The 20556-nt window shown below is 38.6% G+C and overlaps 1 protein-coding gene across 4 annotated transcripts in view; it reads right to left on the bottom strand.

Annotated features, from left to right (window-relative positions):
- Nucleotides 1-20556, bottom strand: part of fam184ab (family with sequence similarity 184 member Ab) — a 73025-nt gene that overhangs the window by 34465 nt on the left and 18004 nt on the right. For all 4 annotated transcript variants that reach the window (XM_044106458.1, XM_044106462.1, XM_044106460.1 and 1 more), the window contains exons 8-13: nt 20155-20340; nt 14283-14405; nt 12661-12822; nt 12412-12533; nt 8107-8257; nt 4253-4465 (exon numbers count right to left, since the gene is read on the bottom strand). In XM_044106458.1, the coding sequence (XP_043962393.1) occupies nt 4253-4465; nt 8107-8257; nt 12412-12533; nt 12661-12822; nt 14283-14405; nt 20155-20340 (957 nt within the window). The remainder of the gene's footprint in view (nt 1-4252; nt 4466-8106; nt 8258-12411; nt 12534-12660; nt 12823-14282; nt 14406-20154; nt 20341-20556) is intronic.

Raw genomic sequence — 20556 nt, forward strand, 5'->3', positions numbered from 1 at the left:
GTGAAGAATCATTTTGGTAAAAACTGAAGTTTGCTCTGATATCACTTCAGACAGACAGAAAACAACGACCATGTCACTTTTCACCTGCTGTATGTAAACTTCTGGCTTGCAATGCGAGTCACCCTGAAACTTCCTGAACTTGCAGCCATTTTTATTTGGAAACTTTCTGTTTTGTGCCGTAATAAAATCAACCTGCACTGCGAGAAGAACACTTATCACCGTGAACGCAACGCGGAGGCAAACGAAGTGAAACAAAAGAAGATAAACTGCCAGCCGCTCCTCGCCGCTTCTATTTGTAGCTTTTTGTATCGGCGGGAACTAAATCTGGTTATGTGAACGTGTGCGCGTTCGTGTTGCAGGGATTTGGAGCTACTTTATTACTCCCTGGATATGACTTCCTGTGAACTGTGAAGAGATAACGCCAGGCGCCGCCATCCAGCCTAACACGCATAAAACACACATTCACAAATCATTCTTCAAATGGTTCCACTCAGGATAATTGAGTTTGCTTTCCCCGGCGCTGCAGACAGAAATATAAACAGCGCCTCGATATAAAAGCCCTCCGTAAAGCTTTTAACTCCCAGTTTCTCTGCTTATTAACTAAGACTGCAGCGAGAGGAAAGATACTTCAGATGATTTTGTCGTTGAATGACATAAATAAATAATTTTTATCAGAAATATTCTCCTCTCTGATGGCATTAAGAGGAAACTTTCTGTGTGTCATTCAAGGATCTTCAAAGAGCCGTGTTTCCATTAATTATATAAGTGCACAATTTAATGTTTAGAAAATAAATTTGCTTAATGGAAGCATAGGAATTTTCGGCCATATTGAAATTGGTTTATTTGGCAAATGGAAGCATTTTTTTTGCATCACACAAGTCACATGATCAACAACCAGATGTTACTACTGGTAGAAACCGCAAAAAAGAAAACAGGAAGTAGTGAGAGGATGTTAGCAGAATATTCACAAAGTTTTGAGCACATTTGTTATGGAAAAGCAGCTGCTGACTGCAGTAGCAGTCAGTCTTACAACTAATCTGAAGAGGCCTCTGACTGAAGACTGTAACCTTATTTGTAAATCCAGTAATCTGACCTCGTTTTTCACCAACATGTTACTATTTCCAGTCCAGTAATCAGATTAAAGCTGCAGTATGTAACTTTCATTAAAAAATAAGTTTTTTACATATTTATTAAAATTATCAAAGCCTCTTTATCGACTCCTCTGGGATTTGGGGTCAGAGTTCAGGTAGTGTTTCAGCTATGAGATGCTTATCATCTGTTCCCAATTGTAAACAAAAAAATAAATATTAGGATTCATCACAAACATCATCGATTGATCCTTAACTGGACTATACAGACTCTAAAGAAGCCCAATTGATAAAAAAATACATTGTTTTTTTTGGAAATATAAAAACAATATATAAGTAATTAAGCCAAATCTTTAAAAAAAAATATAAATATTTTGCAGTCGAGATAAAAACACTTTCATCTGTAAATGAGTTTTAGCCAAAACTCGATGTCTGATTCAGATTAGCTAAAGTTATGATATGTTGCTGCATTTCAGCCAATAAAATGTTTGTTTTCTTAAAGTATCTGTTAATTTGCCTTTTTAATGTATTACTTATATCATAAGTTAAATGGAAAATATGCAGAATTTGCTCATTGTTTATCTGATTAATCGTCAAAAATAAAATAATCTTTTGTTCTACAATAAGTACTTTTTTTTTTTTTACCACAATTGAGAATTATAACATCTGTTCAAAAGTAAAAAAGTAAAAGGGGAAATCGTTTTAGCCGCATAGCATCCAGAAAAATAAAACAAAATACAAAAAGAACAAATCAGAAGTAACGAAACGGAGCGACTCCAACATGCTGCCACCTTCAGCGCCGCAAATCAGAGTTAACAGGGAGTTTACAGAAGAATATTAAAAACTGAGCTGCACGACTCAGTCGCTCTTCCTTGTTCACATTTATAGCCAAATAGTTGGCAGCAACACGTGCGCGGACGCCGTTCTCTGACCCGCAGCTTTCAGACAATTACAGCATCCGAGAGGAGAAGGGGGATTTAAAACCGAGATGTATGGCTGATCCAAATCGACCTTGACTGAAACGGAGGGATTAGCGCTGAGCGACGACTCATTGGCATGTTGAGGAGTACGGGCTTTGTTTTGGAGCGTGCATATTTCCACATTAAGCAGAGGAGAGGCAGCGCTGTCAGAGAGAGCGATGAGTCACTGCCGCTCTAACCTTGACTCTGACAAGACGGAGCTGAATTAAAATGTCAAGCAGTTGGGCTTGTTCCGAAGAGCTGCTTCCACCGCCACACAAAACGGTCAGAGTCATCGGTTTTTAAAAGAAAGAAAAGATTTGCACACGAGTCGGTTGGAAATTCTGTCTTGCAAAGTATTTGGACCCTCTGAAATACCAAAGCAGTGCAAAATTGTGAAAGAAAACATGCCAAAGACAATATTTTGATGCAAATACACTTAAAATAAGACAAAACTATCAATAACTTTTCAGCTTTTCAGTAAAAAGGTATTTCTTTCACTTTCAGACTATTTAACAGTCTTGTTATATGTGAAGAAACCTTGTACTTTTCATCAGTATTAAGGAATTATTGATTTAAGGGGCAGTATTATGTAAAATCACCTTTTTTAAAAACTTTACATAATGTTTTTATGTTAATCCCTCATCGAAAAAATACATGGAGTGACTTTTAATCTCCATTTCAACCATTCAGCTCTGCAAAACACCTGGGCGGACATAGCTCCGCCTTCAGGGCACAGCTCCTCCCCCACTCAGCTCCTTCAGACTAGCCAGGAGCAATTAGCAAACATTACACAATTCTGATGGTGAGCTCATCATAGGAGCTGTGTCTCAGTGAAAAGCAGTGAAAATGTTGTTAAACAGAGGAGCCATGTTGTGAGAACTTTTAAAGAGACAGGTCCAGTTTGTAGGCTTTAAATCAGGAAGTCAAATTTCTTGTAAATCATATTTGACGTTTTTATAATAACTGAAGGAAGTAACATGGCTGTACTATGAACTGACACTATGTGTCTGGAAAACATAGAATACTTACTCTTTAAAATAAGCTCCTAATTGTTACATTAAGTTAGTTTTGTATTATTTAAAGTACTCTAAGATATTTGCTGAAGAAACAAAACAAGATTACTTGAGATTTTGTACTTTTTCAGTGCAGATTTACGCAGAAGGACAGCTACTTTTGAAGAAAACTGACTTCACTGGATTTTATAAATAATTTTTTTATTTACACAAAAATAAAATAAAATAAAATAATCCTCCATTAATTAGAAAACTAAATACTTTCCCCCCAGTATGGCTCTGTTATGAAATCCACTTTGCCGTCTCAGACATTAACTCCACTGACCTGAAATAACACAGCTGAGCCTGCAGGCAGCAAACAAGATGATTTTATGAAAACTTACTGCTGTTGTATTGTTTGTGTTCCCCTGACCCTGTTTCCAGCTCATCTGAGTCATAAACCAAAGCTGAGAGGCGATCCAACCTACACCCTGCAGGAAAACGTTCTTTTATGGGCTAAGAAAACAGAAAAAGCTCCCAAATGTATTAATAGTAACATCACGGAGGATTCCATTTGGCTTTTCTCTCAACAAAACTCAACAAAAATGTATTAGAATGCAGAAAAAAATACGTGTTTTACTACTAAACGGCACATAGTATTTTCAGATTTATTGCTATTTACTGAACAAAGAGTGGAGAAAACAGCAAAACAATTAATCTGGAGGGATTTACACATTAACTGGAATTTATCGTGACAACGATGAATCAAAATTTTTATGGTGAAAACAAACTTGCCACGAAAAATGATACATTCTTTTGTGCAGAATCTCAAAGTCTTACCAAGTATTGTTCTGTACTTGTGCAAATATCTCAGTTCATCTGAAATAAGACAAAACTAACTTACAGGTAAGAAATAATAGATTGTGTAAAGTAAAAAATTATTTTGATGAAAAAGTTCTAGTTCCATTGCAGAGTTGGGTAGTAACTAGTTACATTTACTCAGCTACAATGTCTAATTTCAAGTATACAAAACATTTTGTGTTTTTCTAGAGATAAATGGTGCATTCTGGTTCTATCAGATAAGTGTGGATAATAAAACATCTTGAAGAACCTTAATGATACATAAAGCATTGATTTCATTTGAAATTCCACACAGAGGTAGGATTAACTTGAGATTTTATTGCTTGTGCGTGTTTCGCCCTTCACCGACCTTCAGGTCGCGCTGCCTGGCGTGCTCCATGTCCTGCATGGCGCAGCGGTGGGCTTCCTGCAGACGCTGCTGCCGCCTCTGGTGCTCCGTCTGCAGCTCGTCCAGCTGCATGCGCAGGTGCTCCCTCTCCTGGCTGAACTGGTGCTGCAGCTGCTGCAGCGAGGACTGCGACTGCGACAGCTGCATCTCCAGACTCTGCTTCAGCAGAGATATCTGCACAGAAACCAGACAACATTAAACACCAAATAGAACACAGGGTTTTTAAATCGAACATGTTTAGTTCGTCGGTGTACGTTCGGTTCATCCTGCGGGATAATAAAGCAGAAAAAGTTTGTTTAGAACAAATTTTTTAATCCCAAAGCTTGAAGCAGAAAGGCTTTTAGCTTTATGCTAATAACTCTGAGTTTATGGCATAACATAATAAACTAAAGCTGCAATGCAATGAAAGGCTCGCTGAAACCCATTATTGGTAGGAAGAAAGGAGTGTGACTCAGTAGATTAGTCTGTCTAGACAGATTGCAGAAGCTTGGTGAATACAACTTTGTCTAATGAAAAACTTCACCTTGTAGAAGCTGCTAACAAACAGCTGTGAAGGGAGAAAAGCTCATTCTAAACGATAAAAGTAGCTTATTTTTTTAGCAAAATATGCTCTGCATAGGGCTGCACAGTGGTGCAGTTGGTAGAGCTGTTGCCTTGAAGGTCCTGGGTTCGATTCCCGGCCCGGGGTCTTTCTGCATATAGTTTGCATGTTCTCCCTGTGCATGGTGGGTTCTCTCCGGGTTCTCCGGCTTCCTCCCACAGTCCAAAAACATGACTGTCAGGTTAATTGGTTTCTCTAAATTCTCCCTAGGTGTGAGTGTGTTTGTGAATGGTTGTGTGTCTTGTATGTCTCTGTGTTGCCCTGCGACAGGCTGGCGACCTGTCCAGGGTGACCCCGCCTCTCGCCCAGAACGCAGCTGGGGAGGAACCAGCAACCCTTCTGACCCCATTAGGGACGAAGGATGAACAGAAAATGGATGGATGGATGGAAATTCTGACGTAGTGAACCACTGGTACAGATGGTTCACTACTGGTAAACCACTCTAGGATTGAAAAGGGGTGTACTTACTTTTATCTCGTGACTGAAAGCAAAAATCACAGTTCTCACCTCATGAAATCTAGTTTTATTGTGGGTAAAATTGTTCAACATTTTTAGAAGGAGACTTTAAAGGAAAGCTTAACGAATGCAGAGCAGCAAATTAAAAATGAATTAATTACACGGGTTAATAAAATTTAAGCGTTCCCCTGTGATCTGCTGTTTTTGTTGAGTTTAATTTCAGCACAGTCATTATCGCTGCTCTGTGAAACCAAACTTAGTAACTCAACCTAAATACACACATACAGATTAACGTCTTGTATGGTTAACATGAGACTTTTTATGTTTTTAATAAATATTACTAACTTCACGTTGCATCTGGGAGTTTCACACAAACTGTCAATTTAAAACTGGGCCTGTCGCAATAAATCAATTTTCTCTCATTTTCTTTCGTCTTTCTTTTACTGGATAAGTCTCAACAAGCTCTGCTTTTAAAGGAAAGTTTTGTTTACAGAAACCTCATAATTTATTTTATTTGTTGTTTTGTTTTGTTTGTTTTGGATATTTAAAATGTCTTCCAGTTCCAGCGTTAAATGTTCACCAGGATTAAAGTTTAATAATTGAGTTAGTTTTTTTTTTTTACTTAAAAATGGTCTCATTTGTCTGCGATATTGTTTATTGCAATAACTCTGTTATGCAGAACATCCATCCATCCATCCGTTGTCTATACACCCTTTGTCCCTAATGGGGTCAAGAGGGTTGCTGGTTCCAATCTCCAGCTACGTTCCAGGCCAGAGGCGGGGTCACCCTGGACAGGTCGCCAGTTTGTCGCAGGGCAACACAGAGACATACAGGACACACAACCATTCACACACACACTCACACCTAGGGAGAATTTAGAGAGACCAATTAACCTGACAGTCATGTTTTTGGACTGTGGGAGGAAGCCGGAGAACCCGGAGAGAACCCACCATGCACAGGGAGAACATGCAAACTCCATGCAGAAAGACCCCCGGGCCGGGAATCGAACCCAGGACCTTCAAGGCAACAGCTCTACCAACTGCACCACTGTGCAGCCCTATGCAGAGCAGAATTTATTTTGCTAATGTGTTCGCGCATTAACTCTTTTTCAAAAAAGCCAAAAACGACCAGAAGAGTGTAAAAACGTTTTAGCAAAATTGAAGAAGTTTTAAGAATTTTGTTGCTGCTGCTCCAATAAAATCCAGCAAAGTTACATCCTGCAGCTTTAATGATAAATAATAACAAAAAGGACTGAATGTTCACTGGAGTGCACTAAGTTTTATTTTTATAACATTTTGCTGTATTATAGTTCAGTTAGCTGAGCTTTCAAGACTAACTTGCTCAGTTTGCTAACAGAGGATCTTCTTCCTCTAAACGTCCCATCAGCTCCTGCATCAAGGCGCCGCTGACATCACTTCCATCTGTTAAAATACAGGTCATTAGATTTAGTAAACGCCATCCCGCCTGTCAGAGTGCATCCATCCCGAAGATGAAAGCTGCTCCGCTTTGGCATCAGATTGGATAAATATAGTTTAGCTGCAGAACGATGCGCCGCCGTCGCCTGACGCAGGAAAGACGTGTGACGGCGACCACAGAGCAGCTTTTCCGCACCTCGTTAATATTACTGAGACAGTCAGCCGCTGCTCTTTCTGTTGTTTTCTTTTCTTCCAGCCTATTGATTTTCTCACTGCTGCTTTCATTACATTCATTCAGCTAAAAAACAAAATCAATTATTTCATGTAAAAAATAAAGCCAGAGGTTATAGGATGAGGATCATCTGTTCTCCAGACCAAACCTGTCGCAATAAGCAACAAATAAATTATATTAAAACGAGCTCAATAATTTCTATTTGCATGATTTATCGTTTTTTTCTTTCTACCAAAAACTGGATGAGAAAAGATTTGAATCTGTTGCTTTGGCCTCAACTAAACCTTCTTAGTATACTATTTTGTTAACAAACTTTATAATTAATTTTATTTCTTTTTTAAAATGATTTATTTTGGAGTTTTGAAATGTTTTCCAGTCCAGTGTTAGCATTATTTGAATTTTAATTTGTCATATTCTTAATAACAGTGGAGATAAAACGCTCATTTATAAAGTGCAGGTTTGTTTGGGTTCCTATGGGTTCCCATTCACATTGGTAAATGAATAAACATATTATTCACACATTTAGGTCAAAAACAAATTACCAAACAGTTAAACCAAAATATCTTAAGAAAAGGTACAACAGAAACCAATCACATCTCTACAAACCAACAATTTTCTTTAATTTACCAGTATCACACAAATCTTATTTAATTTTCTTCATCTGTGAGTTTTGCATCTTTAACAAATTAATAAAATGAAAACCAAACTCCTCTCATTTTTTTGCTTCTGATTCTGTATGCATGTTATTCTTTCTGGGGGGAAAGTTGCTAAATTTTGTCTAATCCAAAAGAACTACTTGTTCTTTTTAAAATGTTCATTTGAGTTTACCGTTTATTGATCTTTGAGAACATCTTCTTCCATTAGTATTATGACATTACTGTTATATTAGTTGAAAATGGTCTCAAAATAACAATATTATAATTTATTGCAGTAATTTCCGAGACGATTTATTGTGACAAATCTAGTCGAATCACATCTTTCTGACTTGAAAAACTTATTTGTCGTAGTTTTTAAAGTCCTGACATTCAGCCACTATTTCTCCTGCTTTCTGAGAATGTAAATAACATGAGGAAGACTTGGAAGAAGGTCAGTCACGATGTACAAGTCGCACCTGTTCCAGCAGGTCGTCCACTTTCCTCTGCCAGCTCTCCCTGGCGCTGTTCTGCTCCTGCTCCTTGCTCTGCGCCAGCTGAGCCAGAGCCGCAGTTTTCTCCTCCTCATGCTCCTCTCTCAGCTCCTCGCGAAGCTTCTTGCATTCCTGCCTGTAAAAAAAAGAAAACGTAATTCAGAAACAGGTAAACTGTTTGTTTAAAAAAGGAGGAAAATAAAACTTTAAAAGCTGAGGACCAAATTATCTCCAAATGTAGATCTGTAGCCTGGTTTTCATGTTGTTCTCTTCTGTGGTTCTTGGTGCAGCGCCCCCAGAGGCGAGGAGGGGAACAATATTTTCCATTAGCTTGGATTGTTTGACACAGTGTGAAAGCACACCGCTCCAGTAATGTTGAAAATGTAATTTTGGTCCCAAATCAAACAGAATCTACCAAACTATCAGGTCTGAAAACATCCAGCACCCCTTTGATTGGGTTTAAATGTGTATATTTCCCACTGCTGGGTGATGTCGAGGATCTCTTTTGATGGGACTTTGAAATACCATGACAATATAAATTAACATATGGTGGCCTCTGCCAGAAAACACAGACTGACTCAACAGGATTATGATCCAAAACATCAACAGAGAAACTAAACGGACAGAGGTTCTGGTAAACTTGGTAATATTGCAATGTTTTTTATATTTTCAGCCTCTGCGGGGTTTTTTTTCACAAAAACAAAACTGGAGAAACAACAGATATTAATGGTCGTAGGATTTCACTTTTGTCTTTGGTAAAAAAACACAACCCATTTCTCCTGCCATCTCTAGGCTAAACCATCTGCTCTGGGTGTATTTACCCAGAATGCCCTGTGCTGTAGTCCACTTCCTGCTTTTGGAGGCACTCAAATATGCATTCGAACCGTAAAAAAGAGTTCACTTCACCCGAACCCAGACTGATGTTTGCTGGTGGACCAGAGTTCACTGTTTTTGGTCCGCATCAGAGTTTGATTGGCATTCACACCCTCCCAATTGAACCAGACTTTCTAGACAAACTTGAGCTCGATTAAAGCAAACGCACCCTGAAAGTTGCAGGACAGCAGATGTCGAGGACTGGACTTGGGCATCCCTGATCTAGAACGACTGCAGAAAGAGGAATGATCAAACATTCTTCTTTATCTTTAGTCTCCTTTTGGCTAGACAGAGCTGAGCAAAGGTATCCTTGGTTTCCTTGGATCAATTTTTGTCTTCTGTTTCCATAGAAGGGTATATAACCGTCACAATCACGTTAACGCTCACCCAGAAGTTTGCCACTAAGGTAAAAGTGCTCCAGAGAGCTGAATAAATTGTCTTGTGCTGCTAGACCCCAACACGGCTTTTAGTGGGTGACCATCTCTCCTTAACGCCGCTGCTCCCGCCTCCGCGCTTCGCCTCCCAGATGAATGTGTGTGTCTGCACGCTGTCAATGTAATAGCTGAGTGGGAGTTGAAATGGCAGCTGTTAAATGGAGTATCCAGCAGGCGAAAATGTTTTGTTTTTTTTGTCACTCAGAGCTAGAAAGTGTCAGCCTGAAAGCGGGATCTCGCAAAAATGAACCCATCTCCTGAAAAACGTGCAGGAGTGAGAATCCAGGCGTCCTGAAGATCAGACGGCCATGATGCTTTTTATTTGGACTAAAGCACAGAGTAAGAAAAAGGTTGATTTTTTCACCACACAGAGCATTAAGCTTGGACCATCAGAACCGGTGTCCCTCAGGGCTGACTTCTCACCCCACTCTTCTTCTCTCTGTACTAATGACTGACCAGTCAGTGAATTTGCAGATGGCACCGCTGTTATTGCTTGGCGCTAGAGAGATAGTTTCTTCTCCCATAACCAGTCAAAGCAAAAAAAAAAAAAAAAGGGAAATTCAATTAAAATGTGAACAAAGTACAAAGAAAACCTACAGAAACCGTGGAGAATTGATGACCAAAGAATACTTTTTCAAATATTCCATGGAGACTCTTCATTTTTAAAGCAGTGCCAATAAAAAGTGATGTTCTTTGAAACACATCTCTGTCCATTCTCTCAACAAAATGTTAACTATTTAGTTTCTATTTCTATACGTCTAAAACATATTTACATTCCAGTCGGAGCACTTTTAAACTTTCAAAGAGAAGAAACACAGATTGTCAGATGTCCACAGTCAGGGATTATTGAGCTGCAGACGATAAAGAAGGTGATTAAATATTAGCTGACATTTAGCTTCACAGTCTCAATGTTTAGCTGCAAACAACTGTACACAAAAGCTCTACCCCGAAATCCAAACCCAAGAAAATATCAGATATTCCTGGAGGAGAAATCCCTTCAGATTCTTTGAATTAACTTTCTGAGACATGAAGGGTCAAAGAAAAGACCATTTCAGTCTAATTCTCACATTTAACAGAGAGAAAAACCTTTAAAGTTACCCATAAATTTGATAATTTCACAAAAGGCATATTTAAAAAAGTTGACTTTTTATTTGTTAACATTATTTTCATGTGTATAAATGGTCAATGTTATTAGCAGTTATTATAAGATGAGAAATGCATGAAGTGAATCTGCTGAAGATCAAATCCAAACCAATCAAATCAACAGTTTCTTCTTTGTTGGTGCAAGAATCCAGGAATATATATAACAATATATAAAATATTTAACTCAAACATAAACCCTGGATGGTGATTAGTTTATCCAGCTGCTGCACACAAAAATTAAATGTATTATTTTTATTTCAACAGAATCATTGAAAAGGTATCAGATCTCTATACATGGTGATGAAACAACTTTGTTTATGTTTTTTAAATTACTTTTTATTGCTTTCTGTTGCAAAAAATGCGATCATCACCAGATGATCTCTGGGTCCAGAGTGCTTGGTAATCTGTGAATCATTCCTCTTTCCATTTTCAATTTACGACCAAAAAACAAAAGCTGAAAAAGTGAAAGTGGAGTTTTCTTTTATTCGTTTTTGAATTGGATACAGAAAACCCCTAAAAAGATGTTTTCCATATTTATTATTTGTCTCAGAGATTCTTCGCTCTACAGAATCTGAAGAGAGAAAGACATTCGTCACCAGAGTGATTCAGTTGGGTCGATGTCTGAATTAAGTCTAGACGCAGATTTCCACTGTTTATTTTGTAAACTTTGCCTTTAAACATGCAAGTCCTGCTTCTTTTCACCATTAATGTCACATCACGACTGCTTCTTCTGCATTGATGCAGTTTCAAATTATTCCCTTTTGTCACCTTTCAGTTGTGTTGCTCCCTCGGCAGCAGAGCTTCAAGCAGAAAACATTTGAATTAAACCCTAAATTGGCTCTTCAGTTAACATTTAGTGAGATAAATCTCTCCAACAGCAACCGTTAGTGGAAACTTTAAAGTCTGTACTTTTTATGACATTTTAAATAAAAAATACTGACACCTGTGGGGGAGAGCATTTATTCTCATCCATTTATTTTGGTATTCATTACCATCTAAAGTGACTTCAGCATAAAAAGTACAAATTGTTTCCCAAGCATAGAAACTCTAAGTGTTGAAAATGCTGAGTCATCGCTTAGTTTCTGCTTTTACCATATGAAAAGACACAAGTTCCCACAATTCAGTGGGACTTTTTGCAGCTTCATGGACTATTCTAGAGCTGCAACTAACGATTTGTTGTCAGTTTTTGCAGATTTTTCACTTAACCACTTATGCCTTTTTATAAAATATTAGAAATCCACTGAAACATGCAGGTAAAAAAATAATAAAATTTTTTAAATTAGAAAATAATTACTTCAGAAAATGCAGTGAAAGCCTTTCTTTATCAACATGTGGAAAGCTCAGTCTTTTCTGCTTCCCTTATCAATACATTTAAAGGCTGATCTGTTGAATACTTTTTGGATTAACAGATTAATAATTGGCTAATAAAAGATGCTTTATAGCAGATTTCTTTTTTTTTTTTTTTTTACAGAATTTAAACAGGAGTTTTGGACAAAGGTGGTTAAATATAAAATGTACATTTTTGTACAGTTTTGTCTTAATTACTGCTGTGTCTGTGTTAGTCTTTCAGCAATTGGCCTTATAATGAATCTGTTTACTCCAGTTATTGATTAATCGATTACCAAATTAGTTAATTAATTAGTTTCAATAATCAATTAATAATGATTAATAATTCCATTCCATAGTGGTAACATGGACCTGTAGATCTGTCTGAGCATGCTCAGTTGATGCTTTGATGTCTCATTTATTTCTTCCTGCATGATTTGAGCTTTTTAACAGAAACTCAGCCAGCAGTCGGTTTTCGGTTCCCTCTGGCAGAAACCCGAACGCTCAGACTTACCGGAGCGTCTCGGTCCATTTCAGCTCCAGCTCCAGCGCCATCTTGTCCATTTTATGCTTTTCTTCTTCTTTGGTGGTTATGAGTTTGGCTTCATGTTGGCGTTTTTGGGTTTCCAACTCTCCCTGAGGAACAGACAGACAGACGGACCTCTTAGTGATCCTTCCAGTTGTAAATTTATCAATAATATTGATCTTTTGTCATACTGAAGGTTCAGATTATATTTCCCATAAGGTGTGTGGTGGAAGTTACCTGCAGCGCGGTCAGCAGGTTGCTGGTCTCTCTGAGTCGGGCCCGCGTGGCGTCCAGCTCCTCCAGCAGTTTGTCCTGCGCCTCCTTCAGGGTGGAGATCTGGCCCTCCGCTGCCCCGAAGTCCTCCTCCCCTTTCCGCACCTCCTGCTGCAGCCGGATCACCTGCAGGAGGGTTGGACAGAACGGACCTAAACTCAGCTGCACTCTGTGCTCCGTCTCAGTGCAGAAACAACCTTGAATGAGCCTCTGCAGCTCTTTGTTCAGTCAGATGGCAATTTATCAAAAATATGTACAACTCTTTAAATGTTGCTCTCATGCAAAGTAAACCATTAAATGCTTTTCCTAAGCTACAAATCTTGCAAAAAAAAATGTTTTAAACAGTGGCATGGAAATAAAAATATTTCATTCATTCCAAGGGGAAATTAAATGTCATCCAAATATCTTTAAAGAGTCCTTGTGGATGGTGATGCTGAAGGATCTCCAGTAGCAGTCAGTCTTGCATCGAATCTGATGGAGTCCCTGACTGAAGACTGTTGCTTTTATGATTTCTGGGAACCAAAGATGATATTCCACAGTAACATGTACTGTTAATCTGTTTCTTTTGCTTTTGCCACACATATTTAAATTTCTATTTGGATGGAAAGCTGGGCAGAGAGATGCTGGAGTAGGGGATACGATCACTGATCATCAGCACAAAATATCACCAAGTAACATTACCTTGCTGAAAAGTACATTTCAACTTAGTTTAGTCTTATTTCAAGTGTACTAAAACATTTGCAAGAGAAACTAGGCCAACAATACTTGGTAATATTTTGTGTTTTTCAGAGCAAACTACTGGTTCAGATAGAAGTAGCTCATTATTTGAGTTTTTGGGATGCTACTAGCTGCTCCGAATTGTAAAAACAACACAGCATTGCCGTGGTTACGCATCATGACTCTTCCCCAAAAGTAAAAAAAGAGCAGAAATTTTTCCAGCTGCACAGAATTCAAAATCAGAGGGAATAATTGTCTAAAAACTTCCAATAATTCTAGAAAAGGATCAAAAATACTTTCAAAACTGAATAAAATGTTAGATTTTTTTTCTTTTTACCAACCACCAGATAGAAATGCAGAGTTTTAAACTTGTTCTCTGACCTTTCGACTTCACCTCCAATCTGTCAGAGCTGCAGTCTGGAAACTTACAAAGTTTCAAGGTGAATTTAAATTGCTTTGTTTGGGCTCGGTCAGTGCCAGGTTAAAAAAATATGAGGGACTTTGAGCCGAGGATTTAAAAGGATGACAATGATTTTCATGTAAAATTCAGGTTAAGACAGTCGCTGCGTTTTACAACTAAAACCTTGAGGCTCAGTTTGGATTTAGGACTTCAGAATAAAGCAATTTTATAGATTTTAGAGGAATAAAAGCAGAATATTCGTCTGACTTCTAAATGTCCAGGCATCTACGTTTCTTTTAAGCACATTGGTTGATAAAACAAACTATTTTATATTTATTATCTCAGTTATGTTCCATCTGTTTCCGTTTTTACTACAGAAACAGAAAGTGAAGGCTGACGTTGCGTTGTTAGCATTTCTATTTTTTGGATTGCAGATGTTAGAGATCCAGATGTTTGGCAGAAGTCTCACCTCCTCGTCGGCTGCTCTGAGTTTGGACGTCAGCTCCTCCCTCATCTCGTCCAGCTGCTGACTGAGGAGCGTCTTCTGCTCCTCCAGAGAGAGGCGCTCCTTCTCAAACTGCTGCTCCAGCTCCTGATAAAACAGAGAAATTAAATCAGTTGTGAAATTAATGCCATGTCAGTGAAGCTCCAGTTACAATCTGATCCCCTCACCGTCCACTGCAGGATGCCGCACTGCAGCTGGAACACCACGGTCTAATTAACATATCATGAACTTGTTTATTTGTCCAGATTTTATATTTTTGGACATGCAGATGGAGCCACAAATCTGTAATAATTATTCAGGAGGAAATTATAGATACGATTTGAGACAAAATGGACAGCAGATGTTTAAATGTTTAGGACAAAGATTCAACTTGAAAGAAAGTTCATTAAACTACATTCTTGTGAAAACAAACAACAGTCTGTTGGTTTTTCTTACATAGTTAGCCTGAAAAATTTAAAATTGAATAAATGGGAACACACCTCTATGGAGCTAAATTGGGGCCAGAAAGTTTGTTCAACAAAACAAAAACTGAAAAAAAAATAATAATAACTTCAAACTGAAAAATTATTTTAAAATTGAAAGAAAATTTGAAAGAAAAAAAAAATTGGGGCCTTTAAATTTATTCAAAAGAAGAAAAAAAAAAAACAGAAAAAACCCTCAAATTTGAAAGTAGTATTGAATTTTTTTTTTCAGTGTCACATCCTTTGTTTAGTTTCGAAACCTTTCTTCATTTTTCAGTTTAATCTTTTTCTTTTGAACAAACCTTTTGGCCCCAGTTTAGCCCCATTAACCCATATTTTACGAGTCAAAATTTCACAATTAAACCACATCAGGTACAGAGGAGAAAATCAATTCACAACATTCCATTTACCTTTTAATTGAATCTTATTTTGTATTCCATTCATTCAATAATTAATATGAATAATTCTCCCTGAAAATAAACAGTTTGGTCTGCAATAATCACCAGATGACATGGAGAAAAATTTAAGAAGGTTTAAAACCTTTTGATGCATTTTTAATTTAATTTCAGGCAGGAAAGCAACATCACTGCAAGTATTAAAGATTGACTTTTTCACTGCATTCATCTTCAGAAACTTTGCAGAGCATCTTGGCCGTCCTTGACTGAGGTGAGAGGAAGAACTAATCGTTGATGTAATACGGCTTATTATGCCTGCTTATTAGCGGACAATTGTTTCTGTTACACTGAGATGAGAACGACTTTCCAAGGACAATTAGAGCCGAGGGAATCTGCTCTAACGCCTAATACAGTTTGCAACATTTATTCATTACACAGAGGGAAGCATTTAAAAACAGGATGTTACAGAAAACCGTCGCAAAGAAGCAAAGCGTGAGAAATTATTTATGAGAAGCTCTTAAAGTGTGATTTAGTCAGTCTAGCGGATCAACGGTTGTTTATTTCCCGTGACATGAGTTCACAGTTTGACGCGTACAGTCAGCTTACCAAAGGATTGTGTTTAAAAATGACACAACCCTCAACAGAAAAGCTGAAGATACTGGTGCAAAGAAAACAACACCAGAAGTATCTAGACAATTGGAGGAATTCATGTGAAATCCTTGTGTTTTTGTTTGTTTTCTGATTTTTATTTGTTCTCCCCTGGCTCCCTGTGCTCCATATGGTTTTTGATGGTCACTTTTTCCACATTAAATCTCTTCTCTCTCCTGCATTTGCATCCACCATTAACCACACAATCATGACAGGAGCATCTTTAAGTTATGAATTTGTTAAACGGCTCAAGACATACGCTTAGACTCACTGAAAGTTTTGGGTTTATTCATAACTTCATCCACCTTGACAGAAAACTTAGTTCTCTCTGGAAAAACAGAACCATCATATGATGTTGTGGGGGATCCAAACAGTAAGATACGGGCCGGAGGAACATGGTGGAAAAAAAAAGGAATGCATAGTTTAATTTGGACTCAAAGCCAACAGCCCTGTGAAGTCAACCCACTGTCTCCTACTTTCAGCTGCACAAAACAACATTAAATCACTGCCGTCTGTATGATATTATCAAAGGCTTTGTGAGCAATTTTGATACTGAAACTGAAAAAAATCAATCGCGACGCATCGGGATTGATTTTATTACTCGCAACTTGCAACAAAGGCAGAGCAGACCCATCTATTTAAATTCAAAACGCTGCTTTCACAGAGAGAACTCATTACAATTCAAAGTGTTGAAAGGCTGCAGCTGATGAAAGAAAAGATCATTTACTAGATTAAAGTTGGACCAGACGACAGAATTAGGTGCGGATGAACAGAGGGATCATCTGTCTGGCCTGTCATTTGTCAATTGCCTTGGCGGCCATTATTGTTCAGCAGAGTTTAGGGAGGAAGTCCTTATATGGAAAGCACGGCTTACATCCCTTGGAACATGACTTAAAACACCTTCTCATTGCACAACTTTGATGCAGGAGAACAGTAGAACAGCTGTGTGTGACTGGGATAATGCTTCTGTGGAGACTGGGAACCATTACAAGGCCATTCCAGGCTGGAGGAAGTGTACGCCTCAGCAGCAGCTAAACGAGAGGTGAGCTGCGGTTTGGAGCGGCGGCTCATTAAACCGGTCCTGTTTGTAATCTCAGGAGACGGGTTTGGCCTCGTATCAGGGCAACCTGACACTGGATGTTCAGCTGCTGGGTTTCATTTCAACATCAGGCACAAAGGAACGAGCAGTTCTGATGGATGTGGACTGGCTGAAATGAGAAAACTGCAAAACAGCAGAAACACTGAGTTCCTTTACATCGAGGCTTAAAACCCACATGGTTAGAGATGCAGGTAACACTTTATTTGAATATGAGTGTATAAGACTGACATGACACTGTCATGAACATGAAGGAGTCTTAATGAAAGATTATGACTGCCGTCATGAAGTGTCATTGGGTAAATAATGACACTTTTAATACAAAGCTGAATTACAATTGGCAGTAAAAGTGTCATTATTTACCAAATGATGCTAAGTTGACACTTTTAATTCACCTTTAATGCAACTTTGCACTAATAGTTGCATTAACAGTGTCGACTTTGGATAATTGTGTAAATAATGACACTCTAACTCTTAATGCAGATTTGCATTTAAAGTATCAATATTTACTGAATGACACTTCATGACAACATGACAACTGGGTCACTGATCAACATTTTTAATGTGTATTTTGTTTAATGCTTGTGTCATAATTGGTTACTGCATGATGTTTTTATGATTTAAAGCACTTTAAATATTCTAGATTTTCCATTTAGGTGAAAAGGTGAAAAGAGAAACTCCTATTTTTCACAGAAGTTAAAAGCAGAGTCTGCAGCTGGCAGGCTGTGGAAGTGGCTTTGTGTGTGAGCCTGCGGCCGGTCAGGACGGCCGATCTCTGTGCTAAGTAAGAGGGAGTAAATTATTAAACCTGGATGTTTTAGAAACTCTCACACAACGCCTTTCAGTATCGCTCTGCAGCATTCATCCATCTTTTCCCATCAAATCAATGCTGTCTAATTTCTACTTTACTTTCTTTTCCCTCTTTCTTCTGAGTCGTACATGAAGTAAATGTCATCAGCATTCGAGCGGGAGTTTAAATTTAAAAACACATGCATTCTGCACCTTTTTAAATGTCAAAGCTGCAGCGCTTCCGCAAAGCCCAATTTCCTCGTTTGTTTGAAAGAGCAAAAGTGACAAATACCCAAGTACGTGAGGAGAATATGTAGTGCAGAACCTGAAAATAGACGAGCTTCCTCTGCTCCTTTGTTGCTGTGTGGGCAGGATTTTAACCTGATTAGTGTCAAACCGTCGACCGCAGAGCGACGCAGCTGTGTGGGGTAGATGTTTTAGCTCCTGCTTTAAACGGCAACAAAAACACCCGTATCACCTGCGTGACTCATCATCAGGCAGATCGTGTGACGTGGCGTCACCAGGATTTGGTTTTATTTTTGGAAAAAAAATCTGTTGTAACACAAAAGGGCAGAATTGACAGAAGCAGCCCCAGGTTGCTCACATTTCCAGCAGATTATGCAAAGCGACCCAGATGACTGTTATAGTTGGTAAATATAAATGTGCTCCCACATAGGTAGGCTGCGTTTTCTCATTTAGGTGTGCCAACCTCTTAGTCACTGTTGCAACCTCTTTATGATGAACCTTTTCCACAAAGGACCCCAACAGGACCCAGCAGCTTTTCTGCAGGAGTCTCAGGTTCAATCACCTGCCAGCCATGTGAAGGAATCTGACAGAAAAAGTTGAATTTAAATGTGTTTGTGGAGTGATAAAACATTCCTGGCTTATATTCAGTAAAAAAATATTATTTGCTTGGATGTAACACAAGTGAACTAAAATAGAATATGTAGTCCTGAACATCGTCTGTCTGCAAAACCAGAAAAACTAATTTCTTTCTGGCAGCCAAAAACTTTAATGGAAACAACTTTTCCATTTGCATTTTATCTCTAGTTTTACCTCAGAGGCAGAAAATCCTTAAATCCAGCCACAACTTCATTAAGACAACTAACTACAGAAACAGAAAAAGATTTCAATATCACAAGTATTTTACTGAAGAATTTAACAAGATCATTTAAACATGTCATGTAATCTGATTACATTAATTACATTAATTTTACACGTTTTCTATAGAATCTGAATTGGAAACCTGAAAAGTTGTATTTTATTAGGGATGATGGATGGATGGATATACATAGACAAATTAATGCTGTAATAACTTTGTTTGACCAGCTGGTGGCGCTAACATCACCATTAACTGCATCAAAACTCAGAAGAAGAAGAACCCCAGCGTGGCTAAGGCAGTGCTAGGCTAACTGCTCCAACAAAACAGCAGCAGCTCCGTTTTCTTTGTTCCTTCTCCTGTTTCCTCTGTCATAATGTTCTTCAGCGTCATCGTTTCTAATCTACACAAAGTTGATCAGATTCTAATCTGTTTTTCTCACCATAATCTACAAAATGTCTGTAAAATAGGAGCCTGAGTTGTTAAAGAGCAGGATTCTCCAGAACCCGACTGGATGCTGAGAAGAGAACATGATCATTTCAATCAGCAACTTTTAGAAATTTACACCAAACGCTACAAACAGAACTGAAGATGTCGGTTTCTAACTCTTGTTTCCAAAAAACAACAGATTAATAAGCTTCCAGAACCAAGTGGAGCTGCTTTTTAAATGGCTGCTTTTTCGCCCTTGCAGCAGATGGTGGGGTTGGAGAAAAACGTTGGCCTGTTATAAACCAGAGGGTTTGTGGATGAGTTAACAAGCGCTGCTTCCCCACAGAGAACAACTTTATCAGCAGTTCTCTGCAGAATCTCTGCTACCTGGATAAAAATACAAACTGGGCAGATTTTTCTTTTAAACGACTTTTTCTTTTAGCAGGAGACATAATATACATGGATGGATGGATGGAAATAGAAACATGGCAGTTTTTTTTGTCTTAAATCTGATAGTTTTTAATTTTAAACCTGTTATTTTTTTCATTGTAAACCTGCTAGTTTTCTACTTTAACCCTGTTCGTTTTTTAGCTGCCTCTGCTGGTGGAGGTTCTCCGGATTCACCAGCTGCTGCCTCTGATCCCGAGCAGACAAAGCCACTCAGTTATAAACAGATACAACATCAACAGACTGAATTGTGTGACAGGAGCAGATCTTTTGGCAGGCAGTGGCAGCAGAAAGCAGACGGACTGACAGCTTGTATTTTCTCTGAGTCACTCCTGATAATGTGTCTGTTCAGGTTAAACATATTTAAAAGACGCGGCTGTCGCTTTAAGATTCTCCCTGGCTCTGCACTGTAACTTCACCTTGAGGAGGAGTGAATGTCAGCCTGCTGGTGTGTGACGGTGTGGGGACTCACAGCCAGCAGGCGGTCCTTGTCCTTCTCCGCGGTGGTTAGCGTGTTCTCCAGGGTCACTCGGTGCTTCTTGGCCACTTCCTCCAAAGCTCGGGCCTGGCCGTCCTTCATCTGGCTGGCCTCTTCCTCGTAATGAGCTCGCACGCTCCTCATGTCCTTCTCGTGGGACGTTTTCTCCTCATGAAGGGTCTGACGAACACAACAAGGCACAATAAACAGATTTAAGCAGATCGGAAGCCATTTCTCTCACCAGCATCATATTGATTCTGTTTGTGTTTATGCTTTCTCTATCTGAAACAAAAAACTAAATCTTATCTTTGAATCTTATGAACGATCTAAAGCAGTGGTTCCCAAAGATTTTATGGGCCCCCTTGTGAATTACAATAACCCCCAGCCACCCCCCAA

This window comes from Gambusia affinis, linkage group LG22 (genome assembly GCF_019740435.1).
Source record: "Gambusia affinis linkage group LG22, SWU_Gaff_1.0, whole genome shotgun sequence".
Taxonomy (NCBI): Eukaryota; Metazoa; Chordata; class Actinopteri; order Cyprinodontiformes; family Poeciliidae; genus Gambusia; species Gambusia affinis.